At 39.7% G+C, this 21,689-nt stretch overlaps 1 protein-coding gene and 1 long non-coding RNA gene across 2 annotated transcripts; one reads left to right on the top strand and one right to left on the bottom strand.

Annotated features, from left to right (window-relative positions):
• Positions 1-8,019: 8,019 nt before the first annotated feature.
• Positions 8,020-16,997, bottom strand: LOC109034465 (UPAR/Ly6 domain-containing protein bou). Its single transcript, XM_019047632.2, has 4 exons — positions 16,632-16,997; positions 15,891-15,958; positions 13,077-13,250; positions 8,020-10,636 (listed from the first exon to the last, which is right to left on the bottom strand). The coding sequence occupies exons 2-4, from the start codon at positions 15,943-15,945 to the stop codon at positions 10,395-10,397; spliced, it is 471 nt and encodes a 156-aa protein (XP_018903177.2). The 5' UTR covers positions 15,946-15,958; positions 16,632-16,997; the 3' UTR covers positions 8,020-10,394.
• LOC140224750 (uncharacterized) lies at positions 10,706-17,131 on the top strand. The gene is made up of 3 exons (XR_011900002.1): positions 10,706-12,054; positions 16,088-16,374; positions 16,996-17,131. It is a non-coding gene; the product is annotated as an uncharacterized lncRNA (long non-coding RNA).
• Positions 17,132-21,689: the final 4,558 nt, after the last annotated feature.

Here is a 21,689-nt window from a genome sequence, read left to right as displayed (position 1 = left end):
GGAGACTAATGAATTCACTGACCAATTTCGACAAAAAAATTCAACCTAATAAAGGTGTGGTTTTTTTTAGAGGGAAAATATATCATTCGAGTGCAGTTTTGATATCTGTATGGAATACAATATTTTTTCTCTAAAGATATCACGCCTTTATTCGGTTGAATTTGTTTGTCAAAATTGGTATGTGAATTCTGTAATCGCTTGACGACAGAATTGCGATCTCAAAATTCCAGAGATATGACGAGTAGCTGAAAAACTGGAACCAATCGATGCGATATATCGCATGTCGTTTTGACACAAAATATGGCGTCCATCTAATCACCTTAATTTAAAAATATCGCGATTTTCCTGTTGAAAAATGATACTTGAGTCCCCTTGATAATTAGGACAACAGTCAAAACCGGAACATTTCTACTCAAACTTAGAAGTGTAATGGCATATCGAGCGTTTCTTTCCCATCCTGGTGCACATTTGTTTACATTTGCTCCTGAGGCTTCCACGAGCAGCCGCCGTACTGTGGGGTGGACCAATGGGAGAACTCGGGCAAAATGTGGAAACTTTGAAAGCTCATATCTATCCGATTATTATGGAACGTAAATGTTTAAAAAGCGGCTTCGTTGATTTATCGTATGATTTCTTCCAAGAAGTACCCCCTGCAATTCATAATGTGACGAAATTAAGGAACATAAAAATTTGCAATTTCAGTAAAAAATCTCATGTCCGATTTCTCATACTAGCTTGTCCCATTGTGCCTCGCGGTGATACACTCTTTATGATGGTTCTCCGGAGATGTGCACTGCCGTGCTGAAGGAAGAACGCCGTATGAACCTTCGTCAGTTGCCAAATTTCCTTAGATTAATACCGAATTTTCAGGAAATCTCTTGAATATTTTCCGTTTAATATTTCAGAGAATTTTCCTTATAATTAGATCTTAATTATCTGGAAATTTCACGATAAAATATTCATAACTCTCCCCAAAAATAAATATTTCATCGGAGGAAATTTGGCAACTCTCGAATGTTCATACGGCGTTCTTCCTTAGCACGGCAGTACAGCGAGCGGGTAAAATGCAACGAACCCGATGGACGTGCAACAAAAGCCGCTCGAACAGCGCTCAGTTTAATTTAAAAGATTGAGGAGAGAAAGGACGGGAGTGCGGAGGGGGCGGTTTATTTGTTGAAGGCTCAACATCACAAACGCGAATTCTCAAATTAAAATGATTGCTAGGGAGTTTTCGCTGTTTTACGTGGGGCTCCGAGTACCCGACTTACAGAGCGCCCCCCCCCCCTCCCCCGGTCCTTCCCGCCAGATCTTCATAAGTCACCGTCGCGTCGCGCGCGTCGAATCAAATTAACTCGGGGATTAACCGAAGAGCCGGAATGCTGCCGCGCTAAGGAAAAACGCCGTATGAACATTCGAGAGTTGCCAAATTTCTCTAGATAAAACATGTATTTTTGAGGAGAGTTATTCATATTTGGACTGCGTTAAACAGAGAGGAACCAAGCCACATCAGCTATTGCCAAATTTAATCGGGCAATTTAATTTTTTACAAGAGAACGTTTGAGCAGATTCTTTTGAAAATGTTGAGGAATAAGCTTCGCACCATTTAGAAAAGTCGCTGAAATTTGCACGAAAATTGGCACAATCGTTTTCGTGTAACAAATTAAATTGCTCACTTAAATTTGGCAATAGCTGATGTGGCTTGGTTTCCTTTCTGCTCAATGCGGTCCATTTCATCTTGACATTTTCGGACATTCTAGATCAAATTGCGAACGAAATTATCTGAAAAATTTGAAGGAAAACGTTCGCAATGCTCCGAGAAAATTCAGTTTTTATTGAAGTAAATCTGGCAACGTCTAAAGGCTTATACGGCGTTTTCCGTAGCACGGCAGAATGAGTGCTCGGCTATTAACGCAGGATCTGACACATCGTTTCTTTCACTTCAAAGCCTCTGATAAAGCAGCTCAGTCTCCAAAGCTTTTCCGTTCTTCCCCTCCTTTCCCCATTTTTTTCTTAGAGTTGATGACAAATTAGTGATATTGAGACGGTTCTCTGAGGAAAGGTATGTTGAACCAACAGAGGGAAAGAGGAAGGGGAAGAGTAAAGGTATATGGGGCGATCCCTCATCTTTAAATGTTTTCTACTATCATCACGCAGAGGTGTTGGGTCAGTATTTCCCTTACGTTACCTTCAGGGGGCCTTAGAGCTGAAGCACTCAGAATTGAGGCCGTGGCACTCTAGTATAACAGACCAAAAATTGTTTAAAAAAAAAAAAAAAAAATGAATCGATCAATATAATGATTTGAAGTCTCGAAGACCCTCCTAAATTATTTTGTTTGGAGAGGTCGATCAGTCACATTTGGATTTCATTTTGCAAAAAGGAACCAATTAGAGTATTCCAATGTTGCTAAGATTGGGGAACTTGTTTCACTTTGCAAATATAAACTGATCATCTAAACTAGTTTCACCTCTACTCCCAATAAACTATGAATTCAAGACGAAAATTACCGTCGCAAAGTTTACTTTTTGCAAAGAATGTACCTACCTAAGTTGCACAATCCCAGCAACATTGAAATGCTCTTAGTTCCTTTTTGCAAAATGCGATCCAATTGGTTGTTGCTGCAAAAAAATAGTTTCCCACAACCTGCTATGCAATGCACCAGTGACCATGTAAGTTGGCCCAAGCACTAACTTTTCGGGAAGAAGGCCTTTCCTCTACCTGGTTTCTCACTTAATATCCGCCCGAGTTTCGCATATCTTCCGTTTCTCCTCATCGCAGCTTCCATCAAACCGCAATTGCCCGGAAACTAGGACCGCACATCTTATCTGATAAAATCGTTCGCCCTTTAGACCGATTCTGGGGGGTTAGGCTAGACTAGTCGATGAGTCAACTGTTGATCTAATTTCATTACGTGAACGTAGAAGAAAAACGGGGTAAAAAATCACTAATGTGTGATCAATTTTCAAGGACAATTCTGTAATTTCTCCTACGATTTTAAATAGATTAAAACGCGTAATATCCAAAATCTAAGCTCAGATTCGGATTCCTCGTGAAAAACTGATGCGATTTCATGCATCAAATTTTAGAATAGCGTGAAGGAAAGAGGTTTAATGACGTAAAAAAACACTAATGTGTGATCAATTTTCAAGGACAATTCTGTAATTTCTCCTACGATTTTAAATAGATTAAAACGCGTAATATCCAAAATCTAAGCTCAGATTCGGATTCCTCGTGAAAAATTGATGAGATTTCATGTATCATATGTTAGAATAGCGTGAAGGAAAAAGGTTTAACGACGCGTATAGATTCTGTCGTACTTCCCTTTGAACTACGCCGCCGCGCGCGGTCGCCCGAGTGAAACCGAACGGGGAGGCGCCGGCGGCGCTAAGCGTTCGGTTTCGTCGCGAGGAATTCCTCACGATAAATTCTTATTCTTCCTCCTCCGCTGACCCACTGAGCACTACCCATGTTGCCACGTTGGATTCATATGCTCGAATCAGTATGTCTACGTTACGTCTCTTTCCTTCACGCTATGCTCGGGTATGATACATGAAATTGTATCAATTTTTAACGAGGAATCCGAATCTGAACTTCGATTTTGGGTATCACGCGTTTTAAGTCAAATTTTCCAACTTCAAAAATCCGAAATGACTGAAGTGGCTTAAAATGCCATCTCGGCTCCTGTTCGATGGATTCTCCTGAAATTCGGTGTCAGGGTATGATACATGAAATCGCATCGATTTTTTACGAGGAATCCGAATCTGAGCTTCGATTTTGGGGATCACGCGTTTTAAATCAAAATCTGTCAAAATTCAAAAAATTCAAAATTCGAAAATCCGAAATGGCTTAAAATGCTATCTCGGCCCCTGTTCGATGGATTTTTCTGAAATTCGGTGTCAGGAGGTATTTTTCGACGGGAAACTCGAATTTTTAGTCCATTTTTTAAAATTCTCAAATTCAAGATGGCGGACGTGGGCTAAAATGCTATCTCGGTTTCTGTTTGTTCGAGTCTTGTGAAACGCGGTATCACACGGTATTTTTCAACGGAAAACTCGAATTTTTAGTCAATTTTTTAAAATTCTCAACTCCAAAATGTTGGATGTGGCCTAAAATGAGCCCCGGTTCTGGCCTCCGTTTCTGTTCGTTAGAGCTTTGTGAACCGCGGGATCAGGGGTACTTTTCGACGGGAAACTCGAATTTTTAGTCGATTTTTGAAAATTCTCAAATCCAAGATGGCGGACGTGGCCTAAAATGCTATGTCGGCTCCTGTTCGATGGATTTTTTTGAAACTCGGTGTCTGAGGGTATTTTTCGACCGGAAACTCGAATTTTTACTATGTTTAAAAATTCTCAAATCCAAGATGGCGGACGTGGCCTAAAATGCTATGTCGGCTCCTGTTCGATGGATTTATGGCGCCCCCTTACTACATGCCTACTCTTGTATTTCTGTACAGCCGCAAATTTAGGGTCAAGGGGCGCCTGACCGTCTATGGACCAGGTGGAGTTTTTGTCCTGAAAATTTACCTTTAGACGGCAATTCTCTTTATATTTTGTCTATGGTTTTTATGCCCCCCCCCTTTCTCGCGGACTCTCTTTTCACTTTTCTTGCCTCCTTTTTCCTTCCATTTCCCCCTTCTTCCTTGCTTTCACTGCCCAACCTTGTTTCCTTTTCCTTTTTTCCCCTTGTCCTTTCTTCCCTTTTTTTCCTTTTCCTTTCCCCCCTTTTTTCCCTCTCTTCTTCTTTCGTGGCGCCCCCCAAAGGCTGGCGCCCGTGTGCGCCGCACGCCCTGCACACGCCCTAAGTCCGGGCCTGGAGAAAAGAGATGGAGAGGGCCAGAAGAGTGTTTTCATCGATTTTTAGGTAATTAGATTTGAATCCGTCCTACTCATCTCTTATACAACGCATTTGCTGGCATGGATACTGTATTGTCAAATTGATTGACAGCTCCTAAAACCCATCCAAATAATGCAGTAAGTAGTGTGTACAATATTTTGAACTTTTTTTAAAAAAACCTGGGGAACCTTGAAGATAAAAATGCTGAAATCGCCAATTTTTAACAGAGACTCCTCTAGTCCTGTCATTGATTTAAGCTCCTTTCCAGAATCCCGAGCTCAAAAATGAGTGTTGCAACCCCACGCGCGAGGGACGAGGGTGCTATAAGACAGAATTAAGGTCAAGAAAACAGTTGGAAGCTGCCATCCCTCTCCGGTCATTGCACTCACGTCTCGAGGCGCTTGTAGTGGGGGAGAGAGAAAAATTGAGGTATTAGCACATGAAGTAAATTTAATTTCCTCTTTTGTTGGTCAGCACGCAACTGCCGCACAGTGGATCGAGTCAATAGAAGAGGTCGGACAAAATTTGGAAACTCTAAACACTTTTAACTCCGTTTATACAAAATTGTGAGGTCCTTAAAGTGGTTCCATTGATTTCCTCGTGAATTTCACTTCCAGGAACACCCCCTGAGGTTTAAAATGTGGCGAAATAAACATAAAAGTGTGCGGTTGAAGTCAAAAATTCCATGTCCGACCTCTCTAATTTACTCGGTCCACTGTGTGCCGGAGCAGTGTAACTTCCAGGACTCGCTGGATCGTTTTGAATTTTCGCTTCATCGCGCTACGGCTAAAGACCAAAAATCGACGGTAAAATTATGAAAACGCTTATCTCGGTCTCCTACGCTGCGGACTTCCTGTCATAATTGTATTTCTTTTTTATTTTATTCAAATTTTATCCCTATTTTATTTATTTATTATTTTTTTAATAAACCTCAACGTTTTGTATGTATCGTATTCGATAGTGATTCGATGTATTGTTTGGTTCAAAACAATCAGACATAACCTTTAAGATATTCGTCAGAAAAGCTGAAAATAAAAAATTTTGTAGCAATTTCACGCTCTTGGCCAATTTGTACTCATACGAATCAAAAATCTATCGCAAAAAAACCCGTTCCGTCAGATTTCTCAATTGACTTTTGATGTTTATGTTTTGAACCAATCAATATCAATACAATCTCACACGTTTGGTGTACCGAATACGATCTATTGAAAACCAGTGGCGATTGGCGAAGCGTGAATGATTCATCATCGATATTTCTCCATTTGAGGCTATGGTAAAGAATCGATTTTTGAGGTATTCGTTTGCGAACACCCTGTCTACTCATCCTTTTCCATAGGTTTAACAAATGGTAGATCAATCTATACATATATTGCAAAGCACGCTACGCCACTGGTGAAAACATTCCTATCCTCCGTGAGAAGAAGATCCTGTGAAATTTTCAATGAATGATATTGATTTATTCTTTGTCAAAAAATTAAAAAAGGAACGGAGATTTTGAAACGCCGCAGTTTCGCCATCAAAATACATCCCGGTGATTCTAACATCACCTCGATGGCCAACCATGTGGAATCTGGATTAAGGCAGTGAATTGATCATTTTTTTTTTCCAACGTAGAAAAATATTTAAATACCGAGTGAATTTCATTAATCAACCCATATGCAAGATATCATAGATTTTAGCGTTCAGTGATGGTCGCGCAAGTTCACTGACCAGGCGCGTAAGGACCTTTTCAATATCTGGTCAAGATAAAATGATTAAACAAATTTACAAATGACTTCTAGCAGTTCTAGCGCATGTTATTACGTGGTTCTTTCATTTTAATTCACCCAAAACCGTAACTAATTTGCTTCAATGACATCGAAAGGCACTAAAAGACGCCCTCTTAATTAAAAATTGCATATAATATACTTAAGGAGCCAGGGCCGGATTTATGGGCCGCCTGTATTTTTCCACCCCCTTCTCATTTGTTTTGAAACATCAATAGATCGTATTCGACAGTGGTTCGATGTATCGTTTGGTTCCAAACAATAGAACATAACCCCAAACAAAAATTTTATGATTTAATTTGGAAAAACTGAAAATGAGAAAATTCCTAACAATTTCACTTTTCATTGCCATCTGGTACTCGAGAGAATAAAAATTCGATCACATAAGACCCGTTACCTCAGATTTCTAAATTGACTTTTGCGGCTTTGGTTACATATTGAACCGATTGATATCAATATAATCTCACCTGTGCGGTCTGTCGAATACGATTTATAAAAACCATCAAGTGAACGTGCCGGTATGGGGGAGGGGTATATAAGACGCGTTCACTCGTGTTAGGCAAATTTTTTGTAAAAGCCCTGTCAACACTAACAAAAGTTCAGTTCCGTAAACCCATCCCTGTTCGGACAAGGCCTTCTATTTATATAAAAGAACGAAAAAATTATGAAAGAACAAACATAAATGTGGTTAAAAATTTTAACTTCCACCGCCGCGCTGACCGCACTGTGTTGGCGCAATGCGTGAGGTATTCATGCAGTCTTGTAGGCGCTATGCGTTTCACGCCGATCGCTGCTGACCACACTGTTTGACGCAATGCGTGAAGTATTCATGTAGTCTTGTAGGCGCTATGCGTTTCAAGCCGACCGCCAACCCGCTCCGTTCCAGGTCAAATTGCGTGTTTGGTTTCTCTGTTACATGCATAAAGTCGCTTTTATAGCGCCGCCTCGCGCTCTGCGACGCCCAATCGCCATTGCCCCCTATCCTCCCAGGGATCATCAGGCAATTGGCACCTTCTGATCTCCTCCTCCACCCCTTGTCGCCAACCTTTCACAGGACGTCCACGCCGTCGCCTTCCGGGAGGAACCCAATCGAAGACCTGCTTGGGCAACCGGTCGTCTGCCATCCTTCGCACATGGTTTCTCTGTTAACTAGACTAATTAAAGGTGTTGTCTCTTGTATCACCGAAAGACGACAAAATTAGAAATTATTATACTTTTTCTCTCAGGAAATGAGAGATTTTGTCGCCTTTTCTAGTTTGTAATTTATTTTCTGAATCCGATTGCTTTCTCTCATTTTTTGATACTTACATTCAAAAGATTGCAAAATTTTCCGCCCCCTAAATTTTGCCGCCATGGGCCGCGGCCCATATGGCCACCCCCTTAATCCGGCCCTTCAAGGAGCTACAATTTGTGAACACAGGATAAGAAAAAATAACTTTATTAAAAGAAATAGTTACTTTACATCCTATACAATTGGTAGATAATGTTATAAGATACAATAAAAACAGAAGCTAAAACAAAAATCCAATGCAACTTAAAAGGGTAGAACAATGTTAATCATATCACTTTTTCTAAGTTGTAAAAATGTGCTATTGTAGAAAGAAAGCAAAATTTTGAAACTGAAGTTGTGCTAATATGGATTAGTTTGATGTCCTCTAAAGGAGAAAAATGCGTGTACTGCAAAAAAAAAAAATTATGGCTATTCAACGTCTGCTCAAGAAAATTCATGACAGTGTTAGATACCCACCCTTATATTATTTGTGCTTTTGAAGAAGAAACGGCTTATTATACCTCTCATCTGGAAATTTTCCGCACACACAGTATAATTCAATCTAGTCAAATTTGCAACTCTGACACAAAAATAGATAATATCGCACCGGGATCAAACCTTTCATCATATGCGGAGGTAACACGCCACATATACCGACGGTAAAACCATCAGACTACGTATCTCGTTAAACCTATAGCAGCAGGTATTTTGGAGAGGTATCAACACGAACTGCAGGCCCAAAATGATATAATAGTTACTAAAAAAATTGATAAAAATAATGCAAATAAGGAAGTTAGAGCGTATAATCACAATTTGGCTTTAATACTGCCGTCAAGGGCAGAGCATTCTTGGTATGGATCTCATGAAAGCTAATCCATATGTCCGTAGGAATTGGGAAGGAAATGCGTATCATCAGGCTTGGCATATCAGTTGACAAATTATTGAGTCGGAATCGATAACTTATTGTGATCAATAAGTAGCATATTGCAAGTATAGATATATTTTATTGATCGAGGCAGTGGCGCGGCGCGTACTTTGCGATATATCGATTGATCTGTCATTTAAACCTATGGAAAAGGATCGATAAACAGGGTGTTCGCAAAGAACACCTTAATAATCGATTCTTTACCATAGCTCCAAATGAGGAAATATCGATAATCGATCAGTCATGCCTCGCCATTGGTGGTGGGTTCATAGAGGAATTATGAAGTTTCAATTAATCCCGAAGGTCCAATTTTGTGTCTCACGATTTGCACAACCAATTTGTTTAGGACAGCAATACTTGAATAAAGTGCAGGCAGAAAGCATCAATACAAACATTATACAAAAATGTATCTACCTGAAAACAAATGCTCATTGACTGGTTGAAAAGATCGGTGGAAACTTTTGAAAAGGAGCAACGTGTTGGCAAAGCGACGTCATCAGACGTATAAGAAAAATTTAAACTCTGCTATTTTGAAATTTGTATTTGTTATTGGTCCCGTATTATCCTTTCACAATTTTCTTCTCATGTAGTAAACATGTTACATATATCATTGGATTCCTCTGACTTTTGGCACTTATAGGAGTTCTACCTGCTCCAAGATGAGGTTTAGCATGATCGTAGAGAGAATTTTTTTTTCTGAGAGGGAGGAAGGGTGGAAAAAGGGACTATCTACTCCTTCACGAGTCAAGCCTTAAGCGATATGAGTGGCTATAGCTCATCCCATTTTCTAAGGTCCGAGCATCCTGAGGAACACATCCCTTCAGGATCTATAAACCTTAAATATTCATTCAAGGATAAGATCATGGCATACGTAACCCTCCCCTGAGAATACCCTCACTTTTCAAATAGCAGTAATCGCGATTTGACCGGAGAAGGTATCGCGATTTTATCAATCTGAATAAAAACAAATTCAATATTATCGAATAAAAAATTGCGATAAATTGTGATTTCATCGCGTAAATTTGCAATAAAATCGCGATTTTATTGACAGCGATTAACCGCAATATTATACGACAAAAAATCGTGATATATTGAGATAAAATTTTTATTTCATCGAACGGGCTTTAATAGAGATAAAATTGTGACAAGACTATGGGTAATCGCTCAGATTTTGATGATTCTGGCGATTTTATCGCCAAAACATCGTAAAAAATCGCAACTTAATTTCAAAATATCGCGATTTTCCCCGTTGAAAAATGCTACTTGGGTATACCTATGAGGATCTGTCGGCGTAGAGGATTCATTCACTTAACTTTGTAAGACCACGAGCTGTTCTCTAGGTGCCTTACAACCAGTGGCGTGGCGTGCTTTGCGATATATCGATTGATCTACCATTTAAACCTACGGAAGATGATCGATTATTAGGGTGTTCGCTGCGAACACCCTGATAATCGATTCTTTACCACAGCTCAAATGGGGAAATATCGGCAATCGATCATTCACGCCTCGCCATCGCTTACAATTGCTGCTGAAACTTGATTTTTAATATCTACCTACTCAGTCTTGAATGGCGAGCCGTTACTCAATGATCTTGGGTAGTTACTATGACTGAATCCATTTGAGGAGGGCCGGCAGGGCGTTAAAATTGGCGATGGCGATAGCAGTCAGAAGGAGTCCGGTCCCTGCGAGGGGATTGTGATGATGAGGAGCCGAATTGCATCCATCGAAATCACACGTGAGAATGCAACCGGTCATCGTGCTGTCCTGGTACCGGAACACGCCGCATTGCGAATCCATCGTTTTCATCACACACGCTCGGATCACCATCCGCTCTTTTACTTCGGCTGCAAAAAATAATGGAATATCCTCTTCGCATATACACTGGAAAAAAACACACATTGGATCTAGAGTCCAGACTCTTAAAAACATCGACAAGAAAAAGATACTCTTGATTCAATCAGATTTTAGCTTAAATCAAAAGGAAATCCGCTCAAATTAAGAGGCTTGGTTCTTGATTTAAGCTAAAATCCGATTGAATCAAGAGAATTTTTTCTTGTCGATGTTTTTAAGAGTCCGGACTCTAGATCCAATGTGTTTTTTTCCAGTGTAGGGGAAAAAGGGAGATGAACGCGAGTTAAAAATTTCACTGAAAAAATAATAGTTCTGTTCATTAGGCTCATGCACTTTCTTTGTTACAGGTACAGACGTTTCCGTTATGAAGACACTGTGGCTACGACCGAAGTTCTGCTCTCACAACAGGAAAGTTCTGCAAGTATAACAAGAAAAGTGCAGGGGCCATGTGAACAGTAGGTTCTGTCATCAGCACCGACTATACTTTGATCTCGATATCTGAAATCACTCAGACCTAGGTTGGAGCAATAAAATTTTAAACTTAATCAAAATTATTTTTTATCAGGTATGAATCAGACTCTTCCAAGTTCATGGCCAAGAAATATTTTGCTCGCCAAGCACGAGTGACAAGGACGAGCCGCGTTTGTCACTGTGAGCGCCAGAAAAACCAAAACGCCTACACTTTTTCGGGTATGCAACACGGACATTCATTGAACACGAATAGTTGCATGAAGGCGCTACTCTCAACGACGCGTCGACGTAGTTGGGAGGTTCTTTCAGATACGAATAGAAAAGAAAAGAAAAGGGAGAAAAGAGAAGGAAGAAAAAATAAGTAAAGAGAGGTGAATGAAAAGATGCGAGAAATTAATCACTTTATGAAAGTTAATGTTTTTGATGCGGTGATTATAGTTTTTTTTTTTTTTTTTTTTTCTGAGGCACTGTCTAGATTTTCACTCGGATCTGTTAAATCTCCTCTCATATAAGTTCGTGGCTTGATTCAGTGGCGTGGCGTGTTATCCGATATATCGATTGGTATGCCATTTAAAGCTATGGAAAAGGATCGATAAACAGGGTGTTCTCAGCGAACACCTTAATAATCGATTCTTTACCATAGGTTTAAATGGCATAACAATCGATACATCGCAATTCACGCCACGCCATTGGCTTGATTCCTCTTGGGTTACTGTGTTGCTCTCAAAGTTTTTCGTAAACTGATTTCATTTTTACCGTGTGTGCTGGTTCTCGGATTACTTGTTGGTTATCAACACTCTTTTACCAGTACTCATCAATCGACCGAAAACAGTTGAGAGATTCGCCTGATGTCACTAGATTTTTTAACCGTTTAAGCAGCATTAGCTGATATCAGTAGAGAATCAAAAAGTAGAAGCAGAATCCCTTCACTCCCTCACAGGTATCTGTTCCCACTTGTCATTTTCACCAGAAAAACCCGTCAGTTCTATATCTCGATTTTTTCTGTGTGTTTCTACATGTCGACGGCGACTACAAGACCACGTGCCTCGGTTTGCAACGTTGTAGACTTCCTGTCATACTTTATTTTATAAATGGAAAACTACTCAACGTCAATTCTTTAAAAAAAAGCCGTGCTTTTTCTACTCTATGCGAAGAAAACCCTGTAAAAATTTCCAATAATAATATTGATTTGTTTTTCTCCAAAAAAATAAAATGGGAGCGGAGATTTTTAAACACCGCAAACGAGGTACATGGTATGGTGGTTTTGTCGTTACATATAGACGGTTCTACGGGGGTGCCAGTGGGTGCCAGGCACCCCCAAGCAAAAATTAAGTAGGTACGGTTATCGGAACCATGGAATTACTGCTTTTAAAGACTCTGTATTCGCTCACACTGAGTAAAATCCCAGCAATCAATTGAAAATGTTTTAAACAGAATTAATATTGATAGCCGTGTTTTACAAAGATTCTACTGTTTTTTTATGGTAAGATTGTAGTTTTGATGGAAAGTTTTGCTACAAATTTTCTACATTGAATTTATAGGTATTTAAGTAGAGAGGAAGGAGAGAAAAAGAGAAAGGAGGGTAGGGTAACTTGAGGGCCGAAACTTAGGCCTCCCCTGAGCGACCGTCCCATTCGGAGCCGGTCTCTGACATTTTCCACCTCTGGGCACCCCCAAACATGAAGGTCTAGAACCGCACAGGAAAAAAAATTGCTGATTCAACAATTCAATTGCTAAAAACAGTGAGTGCAATGTTTCAACGCAGATTTTACAACAAAAAATGATACTTTAACCACCCCCGTGGTTAAATTAGTTTACAATGTAGTTAAAGTAGCATTTTTTTTGTTGTAAAATCTGCGTTGAACCATTGCACTCACTGTTTTTAGCAATTGTTTTGTTGAATCAGCAATTTTTTTTCCGTGCGCCTACGGCCGTCGATATAAGTACTTTATGGATACTTACTGTTCTCTCCGACGATTTTGATGCAGAAGTTGGCCGGAAAAACCCCGGTGTGTCCTTTTTTGGGCACCATGCATTTCTCAGTGTAGTTGGACATGGCAGGATGAAAGGGGTCCTCGCAGCTTGGACTGCTCCCGTTCACCGACGAACACGTGTAGCAGTTGATTGAACTCCCGCCTGCCAAACATCCCGAACACATCCATTAAACTCCTCTCTTACTCAAATGCTGGGTAAACAAGGAAAGCACTCGCAAAAGACGCTGCCACTCTATGTCAATCGGGCCATGAAAAAATAACGATGTGTCTAGGGAAATTGTCGTTTGTTCGACGAAACAACGTAACTATACACTGAAAAAAATAATATGCTGTTTTAGCACCCAGGATGTCAAAAATGTGTCTGGTGATCCCAAGATGCTACCTCTACTGCCTTCGCAGTTAACTTTACATCTTATGAATGCAAATTCAACTGCGTGGGCAATCAAGGTAGCATTTTAGGATTACTAGACAACTTTTTTAACATCCTGGGTGCTAAAACAGCATACCACTTTTTTCAGTGTTGCGAAATTTGCACTTGCAGACTGTGTTTTTACTGAGAAGCTTTCGGGCGTTTCTCATTGAAAATATGATTCATTTTTCTTCCGGCAATACACAAATATCAGGGGAAAATTAGGGCATAAATCGCATAACTTTTACTCTCGTGAAAAATAGAATTGTTTCATCTAATTTTGCAACCTTGAACCTAGGGAACGACAAAATGGGAAAAGCCTATATCCTCATATTTTCGTTTTCCCCTCTTGCTTCATTCACAGGTCGAAGTTTTTAACCTAGGACTAAACCCCTATCAAGGTTCAGCACTGGTGTCTTTGGAGAGAAATGAGAATCCAATTAAGAGGAAGACCCCTCTAATAATGTTTATTTTTTTGAATTTACAAAAAAGCATCTTTTATTGGACGGATATATGCAGACATGTTCAAGGTGAATGTACAGCGAGAGTAAGCAAACGTCGAAATATTGAGCAAATGTTGCTAAAAGACTGGTTCCTTCCTTTCAATTTAAATTTTTGACAAAAAACGGAATCTAGAGGCGCATTTTGGCTGTTTATTCCCAAAAAGTATCCTTTTTTTATAATCTTGATCAAAGCTGAAAAAATCTACAAGTGAAAATGCACACTTCGATTACATCTTACGGAATGCAACATTTCGTGTTTGAATACCTTCATCTAATTTTAGGGTTTGCAAACCCTGGTAAAAATTGGCAGTAGAATGTGTGTTCCAAAATACTATAGACCTAAAGCCGGCTGTAAGATTTCCAATAGCTTCTGTAGCCGGCTGTACAATTTCTTATGGCATATTATAGCCGATGGCGATTAAGCAACAGCCAGACGATAAAGTTTATGCTAAACGTTACTAAATACGGATACTAGGACTTACTTAGTTCGTGAACTACCGTTCTCTTTTTGTGCCGTAGTATCTTGATTTATTCTGCGAGGAAAGCTCCGTACTTTTGAAGGATGCCTGTCATTCTTAATATGTTGGAGCGCCTTCAATTTCTTATGATACTGAGAAATACTTCTGGTGAGAAATAGTTGCTTCAGACGCCGTGGCACGCTGCGGCGCGGCGGGCGGGCAGAGAGCGCGAAACGCGCATTGGCGCCTACAAACCTAACAGGAATACTTCACGCATTGCGCAATGCGTGAAGTATCCGTGTTGGGTTTGTAGGCGCTAGTGCGTCGCCGCTCCGCTTTGTGTTAGGCTCTAATATTTAATCTGGCGGAGTCAGCGTTATTCAACTCATGATTTTGAAATGTTTGCACACTCTGTATGGATTATTCTTATTTTAATTAATGAAATAAATATGTTCTAAAGGAAAATATAATATGCGTTTTATAAATATTAAGGTAGATCCGTATCGAACTTAATGATTTCCAAATCACACGAATTTCTACACAAGTTCTTATAGCCTTTTATAGCCAATGGCGATAAAGTGTAAAGCCCAGCGATAGGAACTATAGCCCGACTGTATACTTTTTTATAGCTTCGTATAGCCCGGCTACATGATTTGCTCCGCTTTCTACAGCCAGCTATATGATTTTCAATAGCCTTCAATAGTCGGCTATAAGAACTCCTATAGTATTTTGAAACGCAGCTCCTATCGCCAATTTTTACCAGGGAAATATACCGCCTTTTGTGACGGAACAGTTGAAACATGCCTCCTACGGTAATAAATCCGTTTTACTCGAAAATTTAAACTGAGACCAATATTTCAGCAAGGGTTTTTTTAAAAATATTTTTATGTTTTTTTACGTACATTCAATATACTTTCACCCTAAAGCAGACCATTTTTATGTAACTTTCTTGAATAAAAAGATAGGCTTTATTATATCTGCCTACACGGAAAATGTGTTACTTATATAAATTAGGTCTTTATTCTTGTTCAATCTTCATTATTTCTTCATTTGAATACTCGCCAGAACTCTGCAATTTTATGTCACTCTTACATGTAAAATCTTAATGCATGTATTTCGTACCTTTTCTTCTGAAAAATTGATTTTGCTCCTGTCGAACAAAAGAAATCTTCTCTTAGTCTTTATTTTTCATTTGATAATTTTTTTTTTCATCGGAGCCGAAAAAACCGATTAAAAGTTTTATCGAATGTGTGTTGAAGAAAATCTCTATATCACTCTATTAGTTTGTGTGAGTGTGTTTTTTTGAATATATATAAAAATGTTTTGTTATTTAATTTTCTCCGGTTAATGATGTTCAATGTCCATGTTCGTGAGGCGAATTTCACGCTCTACATCCTCTCTTATAAACTTACCTTGAAGCATGGTGAGGAGAAGGAGTGAAACCAATTCTAGAATCCATGCTCCCATTATTTGGATTCAGCTGGAAACAGAAGATAAACTTAGCATGAGGGATTAAAACATATCAGAAAGACGACATTTAAGGTAGAGCTAAATAAAAAGACAATCAATGAGGTTTTTTCGCCTCTTTCATTAAATAAACGGACGTTAGTTTCAGGGTCTAGTCATTTTTGGGAAATTCTGTGAAAACAGAAGTGACTTACCTACTAAATGCCTCATGAGAATAAGGAATTGACAGGGTCATAAATACTCTTTTACCACGGCCCGATCACCGTGCAGCACCGGTTGGAAATCCGAATGAGATGCTCGAGGAATAATTTGCCTTCATTCGGCCAGTTATGCAAAAATGCAACCCACGGGTCGGAAATAATTATCTAGATCAATTTCGATGACTACACATCGACAAAAAGACTATGCGACATGTCGCGGTAAAATCAGGTAGGTACAACTTTCACATTTGTATACCTAAGTCGATCCCGCACTTAAATACTGTCAACTTTTGAATACTTTTATTAGGGTGTACCTAAATAAAACAATTTTTTTCAGGTAAGTAGGTACGGCAAAACTTTCTTCAAGCCAAGTAAACATCCACCTAATTTCATAATCGACCTAATTTCAAATACCTACAGGAACTGCAGTACCCATTGAGGTAGAATAAGAAAATGAAAAAAAGCATACATTACATGAGATCTCACCTTTTCAACAGCATGTAGCCCCTCCTTTCGAAACTCCGAACACTTGTCAGACGTGCATTGTTTATAATTGGCGAAAAAAATTCGAATGTAGGCAGGTCTCGTTCACCGTGAAAATCCTCACATTTTCAACACGAATCCGTCAAAACTTGTGCGATTATTCCTCTGACTGGTTGAAGGAAACAGGCTGATCAAATAACACGAGAGACCGAGAATCTACGCCGCTTGATCTGAACTTATTTTACATCATGAAACTTTACTCAAGACACTTTACTTGTGATACATCCTCTTGATGTGCCACAAAACTGCAAGAGGGTGATCCTGTGTTTACTTTCGCGCTCACTTCTTCATTAACGATTTTCCACAGTTTTCAGGCACTTTCCCGGCATGGATGATCAGCTTGCACATCTCAACTTTTCGAAAACATCGTTCCACCCTGATTTACCCTTGCTCGGAAGGGAGAGACCGATTTCCCCCGGAAAAAATCACGAATTCCGTAAAAAATAGTGGAGGCGAAGTTCCGAACTGGGTTACTCACGGAGGGCTGTGACGTCACTCTTAGCGACGGTTGCTAAGCCTGATATCTTCGCTAGCGCCTGGCGCCCGCGCGGCTCTGGGATCGAATCGATTCGGTCTCTGAGTCTCAGATGGAGCAGCAATAAATTTCAGTCCGCACTCTTGTTCTTCGCTTCCGGTACATAAATAATTTGGCCGGTTCGCAACTTCGAAATCTAGGAATTCACTCGAGTTGTGGCGAGCTAACTGTACCGTGTACACTGCAGTAGGATCCTAGCTGAAACCAATACTTAGTTGCTCTAAATGTTAATGCTTCTGTGAATGTGAAAATCATCCTAACTCCTCGTACAGAGATATACGTATAACACATGAACATGCGTTTTTACGGAGATGCATTTCGCTACGGTTACAAACATCGCCACAATTTATACTGCATGCATGCTCATTCCTCGCAATAGGTGTGAACAAACAATTGAAAGGCCTGGAGGACAAGGCGCAAAGGTGCAGTTTTTGCTATTTCGAGAAATACGTGTTTGAAGTTTCAAAATTACATTTACATTCCTTATTATGACGCAAAGAAACTTCAAACTCGCTTTTTGATGCTTAAAACTTTGAATTTGGGTGCGAATTTTCCCCAGAATATGTAGGTATAAAGACTAGTTTTAGTTGAAATTATTAATACCTCAATTTTTTCTGAAACTGCACTTATGCACCCTGTCCTCAAAGCCCCTTAATTGTCGGTACCCTGCAGGTACTACCTGTTCACAGTTAAAGATGTTGAATTAAATTTGTGTTCTTGGTTAAAAACAGCCCATCATTTTGTGAAAAATTAATGGAGACACATCCATGTTCATTTAGGAACAACTTTACTTTCATAAATTTTTGGTAGGAAAGTTTGTTTGTGCCCCTGAAGTTGTATGCAATTCCATTCTATCGTAAACAAGGACCCACACCACGGTGGGGATTCTTTTCCTCCGTAAAGAGAAGCAGATGAAATTATAAAAATTATATATTTATATAAAATTATAGTCTGCAGCTTTCGAAATTAATTTTGAACTTGAAGCCTCGTTGACTTGTTTTTTTTGCTGTCATTTTTACATAAATTACAATACTTTTACATCACTTGGGTACCTAATAAATGCTGATTTTCAACGATCAATAAGATGAGATCCATGTATCAGAAGGATAAGTTATTTGCAATGCACATACAAATTACATCTTATTTCAATTTTATCGCATTAAATTTCCATAGGATGTGTACGTTCAATAGGGAGAACACTTTCAACACTTCGATGGAATGGCATGTTGATTGAAATTTATTTAATCTCGTACTGCTGAGGTAGCAGGTAAAGTAGTAATGTAGCAAATAACGCTTAGCCAAAAATAAAAACCAACATTGAAAAGAAGTTATGTAGACGCGACTGGCGACCGTAATGTATTTGATGCAATGAGTGAAGTATTCATGCAGTCTTGTAGGCGCTGATATGCGCTTGGCGCCAACCGGCGAGCGCACTGTGTTTGACGCAATGCGTGAAGTATTCCTGCAGTCTTGTAGGCGCTAATATTGCGTTCCGTGCCGATCGGCGGCCGCATTAGAAAGCGAGATTAGAAACGATGATACAACTTTAGACTTGAAAGAAACTGTAGAAACAGAGGAGAGATAATAATTTTATAGAAGAGCTGGGTAAAGTTTATGTAATTGTTCGCGCAGGGAGCAGAAAAAAAAAGGTAATCGAAAAAGGGGTCTATCGAAAATTAATTGAAAACAAGCAGCAGAAGGTAGTGCGAGTAAAGTCACTTATTAATGAATGTGTAGTGTTTCTAATGGGAAATTTTGTGCTCTTTATAAAAGGTTAAATGACATTTTTCCGTGAGATTGATTGTTTTTTGAGATACAAGCGAAAAACCGGTCGTCGGCGCGGCGGCGTATTTTGGCCAGCCCGCCTTTTTTCGAGATGTGGCCTTAGCGGACAGCCGATACCGATAAACTTCTGTTACGTTGTTCTGGTCAGGCCCGCCACACGGGGGGGGGGGGGGGGGATACTGGGTCCCTGGCACCGGGGCCCGGGCTCCGGAGGGGGCCCGTGTTACCCGTGAAAAACCACTACGAATTCACATGCAACCCTTGTTTCGTAAGAAAAAGTGAAAAATTTACCCTAAAAATTTCGCAAAAGGTGAATAGATTTTCAGAAACACGCTGGGGCACTGTAGAATTCTTCTTAAATTTTCAAAGAAGTATACTTCTTGGAAAATTTCTATCTATTTTCAAGATTTTCAGTACAGAGGGATATTTTTAGTAACTACGTTGTTACATTTTCTTCCGTCGTCAGATGCTAAGGGTCTCCAGTCTGGGCATCCTCGACTTCAATGACTCATGGCTCAACTCCCTTGCCATAGACAAACGAAGGGGGAGTCCAGGGGGGCCTGGCCCTCATAGAACTGATAATAGTATCATATGCCCCCCCCCAATAAAAAAAAATAAAAATTTTCCAGATGTTTTGAATGCAACAATTCGCAAGTATTTTGTGCTGAAAGTATAAAAAAAAAACATAATTATTCCGCAGAAATTGATGGAAAATTCTTTATGGAAGCTTCAAAATGCGTCCAATTAGTCGTATAAATTCTAAAATTTCTCGGGGGATGCCCCTCGGACCCCCCCCCCCCCTCCGTGCTAAGGGCCCGGATCTTAAAACTGGTACCAGGACCCGATGGGATGTGGCGAGCCTGCATGCAGGCTATTTGCATTTAAATCTTCCGTCACATTCTTACGGCGCAATGATACAACTATTTGAACTCTCCGGAATGCGTGAGGTATCACGCCGCATTTAAAGGCGTATTCAAATTAGCCAAGTTCCGATACCCGGATTATCGTTTTGCATAGTTCATATTATTTTGTTTCCATTTCTAACCACTTGTTTAATTATAATCATCCCATAAAAACCACCCATTTGCTAAATACGATTCTAGCTGAAGCGCACTTAAGCGCAATCATGACTGCAAAAATGTTAACGGAAATCGAAAAGGCCAGCAAGCATGGAGGCTATTTGCATTTAAAACTTTCGTCACATTCGTACGGCGCAATGATACAACTATTTGAACCCTCCGGAATGCGTGAGGTATCACGCCGCATGTGAAGGCGTTTTCAAATCAGCCAAGTTCCGATACCCGGATTATCGTTTTGCATAGTTCATATTCTTTTATTATAATGCGTACCACTCGTTTATTTTTAATCCTCGTAGAAAAACCACCCATTTGCTAAATACAATTCTACCTGAAGCGCACTTAAGCGCATTCATGACTGCAAAAATGTCAAAGGAAATCGACAAGCCCAGCGTGCATGGAGGCTATTTCCATTTAAAACTTCCGTACCATTCTTACGGCGCAATGATACAACTATTTGAACTCTCCGGAATGCGTCAGGTATCACGCCGCAATTGAAGGCGTTTTCGAATCAGCCAAGTTCCGATCCGATATTCGGATTATCGTTTTGCATAGTTCATATTCTTTTGTCATATTCCGTGCCACTCGTTTATTTTTAATTCTCGTAGAAAAACCACCCATTTGCTAAATACAATTCTATCTGAAGCGCACTTAAGCGCATTCATGACTGCAAAAATGTCAAAGGAAATCGACAAGCCCAGCGAGCATGGAGGCTATCTCCATTTAAATCTTCCGTCTAATTCTTACGGCGCAATGATACAACTATTTGAACTCTCCGGAATGCGTGAGGTATCACGCCGCATTTGAAGGCGTTTTCAATTCAGCCAAGTTCGGATAATGCGTACCACTCGTTTATTATTAATCCTCATAGAAAAACCACTAGTTTTTAAATACAATTCTAGCTGAAGCGCACGTCAGTTAAGCCCTGTTTCATATATTAATCCATGCTTTCTACGGTTTACCCGGAAATCGAGGTAAACCCTTACGTGAGAGGGGCAACGTTATAAGCGCTAGGGTTCTTGCCTCTTTTCAGGGTGGTTTCTTAAAATTTTGGGGATTTCTAAACGTCGTTTTTCTTTTCTTTTTACCTTGGAGCACTCACAAAATTGCTAGTCTCTATATTAATTTGTTCTAACGTTACAGGGGTGATTCATGGTGCGGGTGGAATCGGAATTTTGGATCACTGTGTATTGGTTAGGATATATGGACCGTGTTCATCAGAAAGGAACCAACCCACATTAAGTTGAAACTGAGAAAAGAGGTTTGAAGTTGGATTCCTGCATAAGACTGAATGTGGAAAATAAACTTCAACCCCTCTTCGCACAAAGAAATAATTTGCTATTGGAATTTCAGTTTCTTGCAGGATAAAATATACGGCTAGTGAAACTTAAAAACATTCTTAACTCAATTTTTTTGAAAATGTGGGTTGGTACCTTTCTGATAAACTTTGCCCATATAACACTAGGCCTAAGATACGAGGTTTATAAATTTGCGAAAAACGCTGCAGGCAACATAGTTGTCTTATGGTTTTTGACTAATTTTTCGAATTGCTAGTCCTGACGCACAGAATTATTTGAAGTTTTATTTGGGTTATTTTAAAAAAAT

Source organism: Bemisia tabaci, chromosome 6 (genome assembly GCF_918797505.1).
Source record: "Bemisia tabaci chromosome 6, PGI_BMITA_v3".
Classification (NCBI taxonomy): Eukaryota; Metazoa; Arthropoda; class Insecta; order Hemiptera; family Aleyrodidae; genus Bemisia; species Bemisia tabaci.
This window is presented reverse-complemented; position numbering and strand designations above follow the sequence as displayed.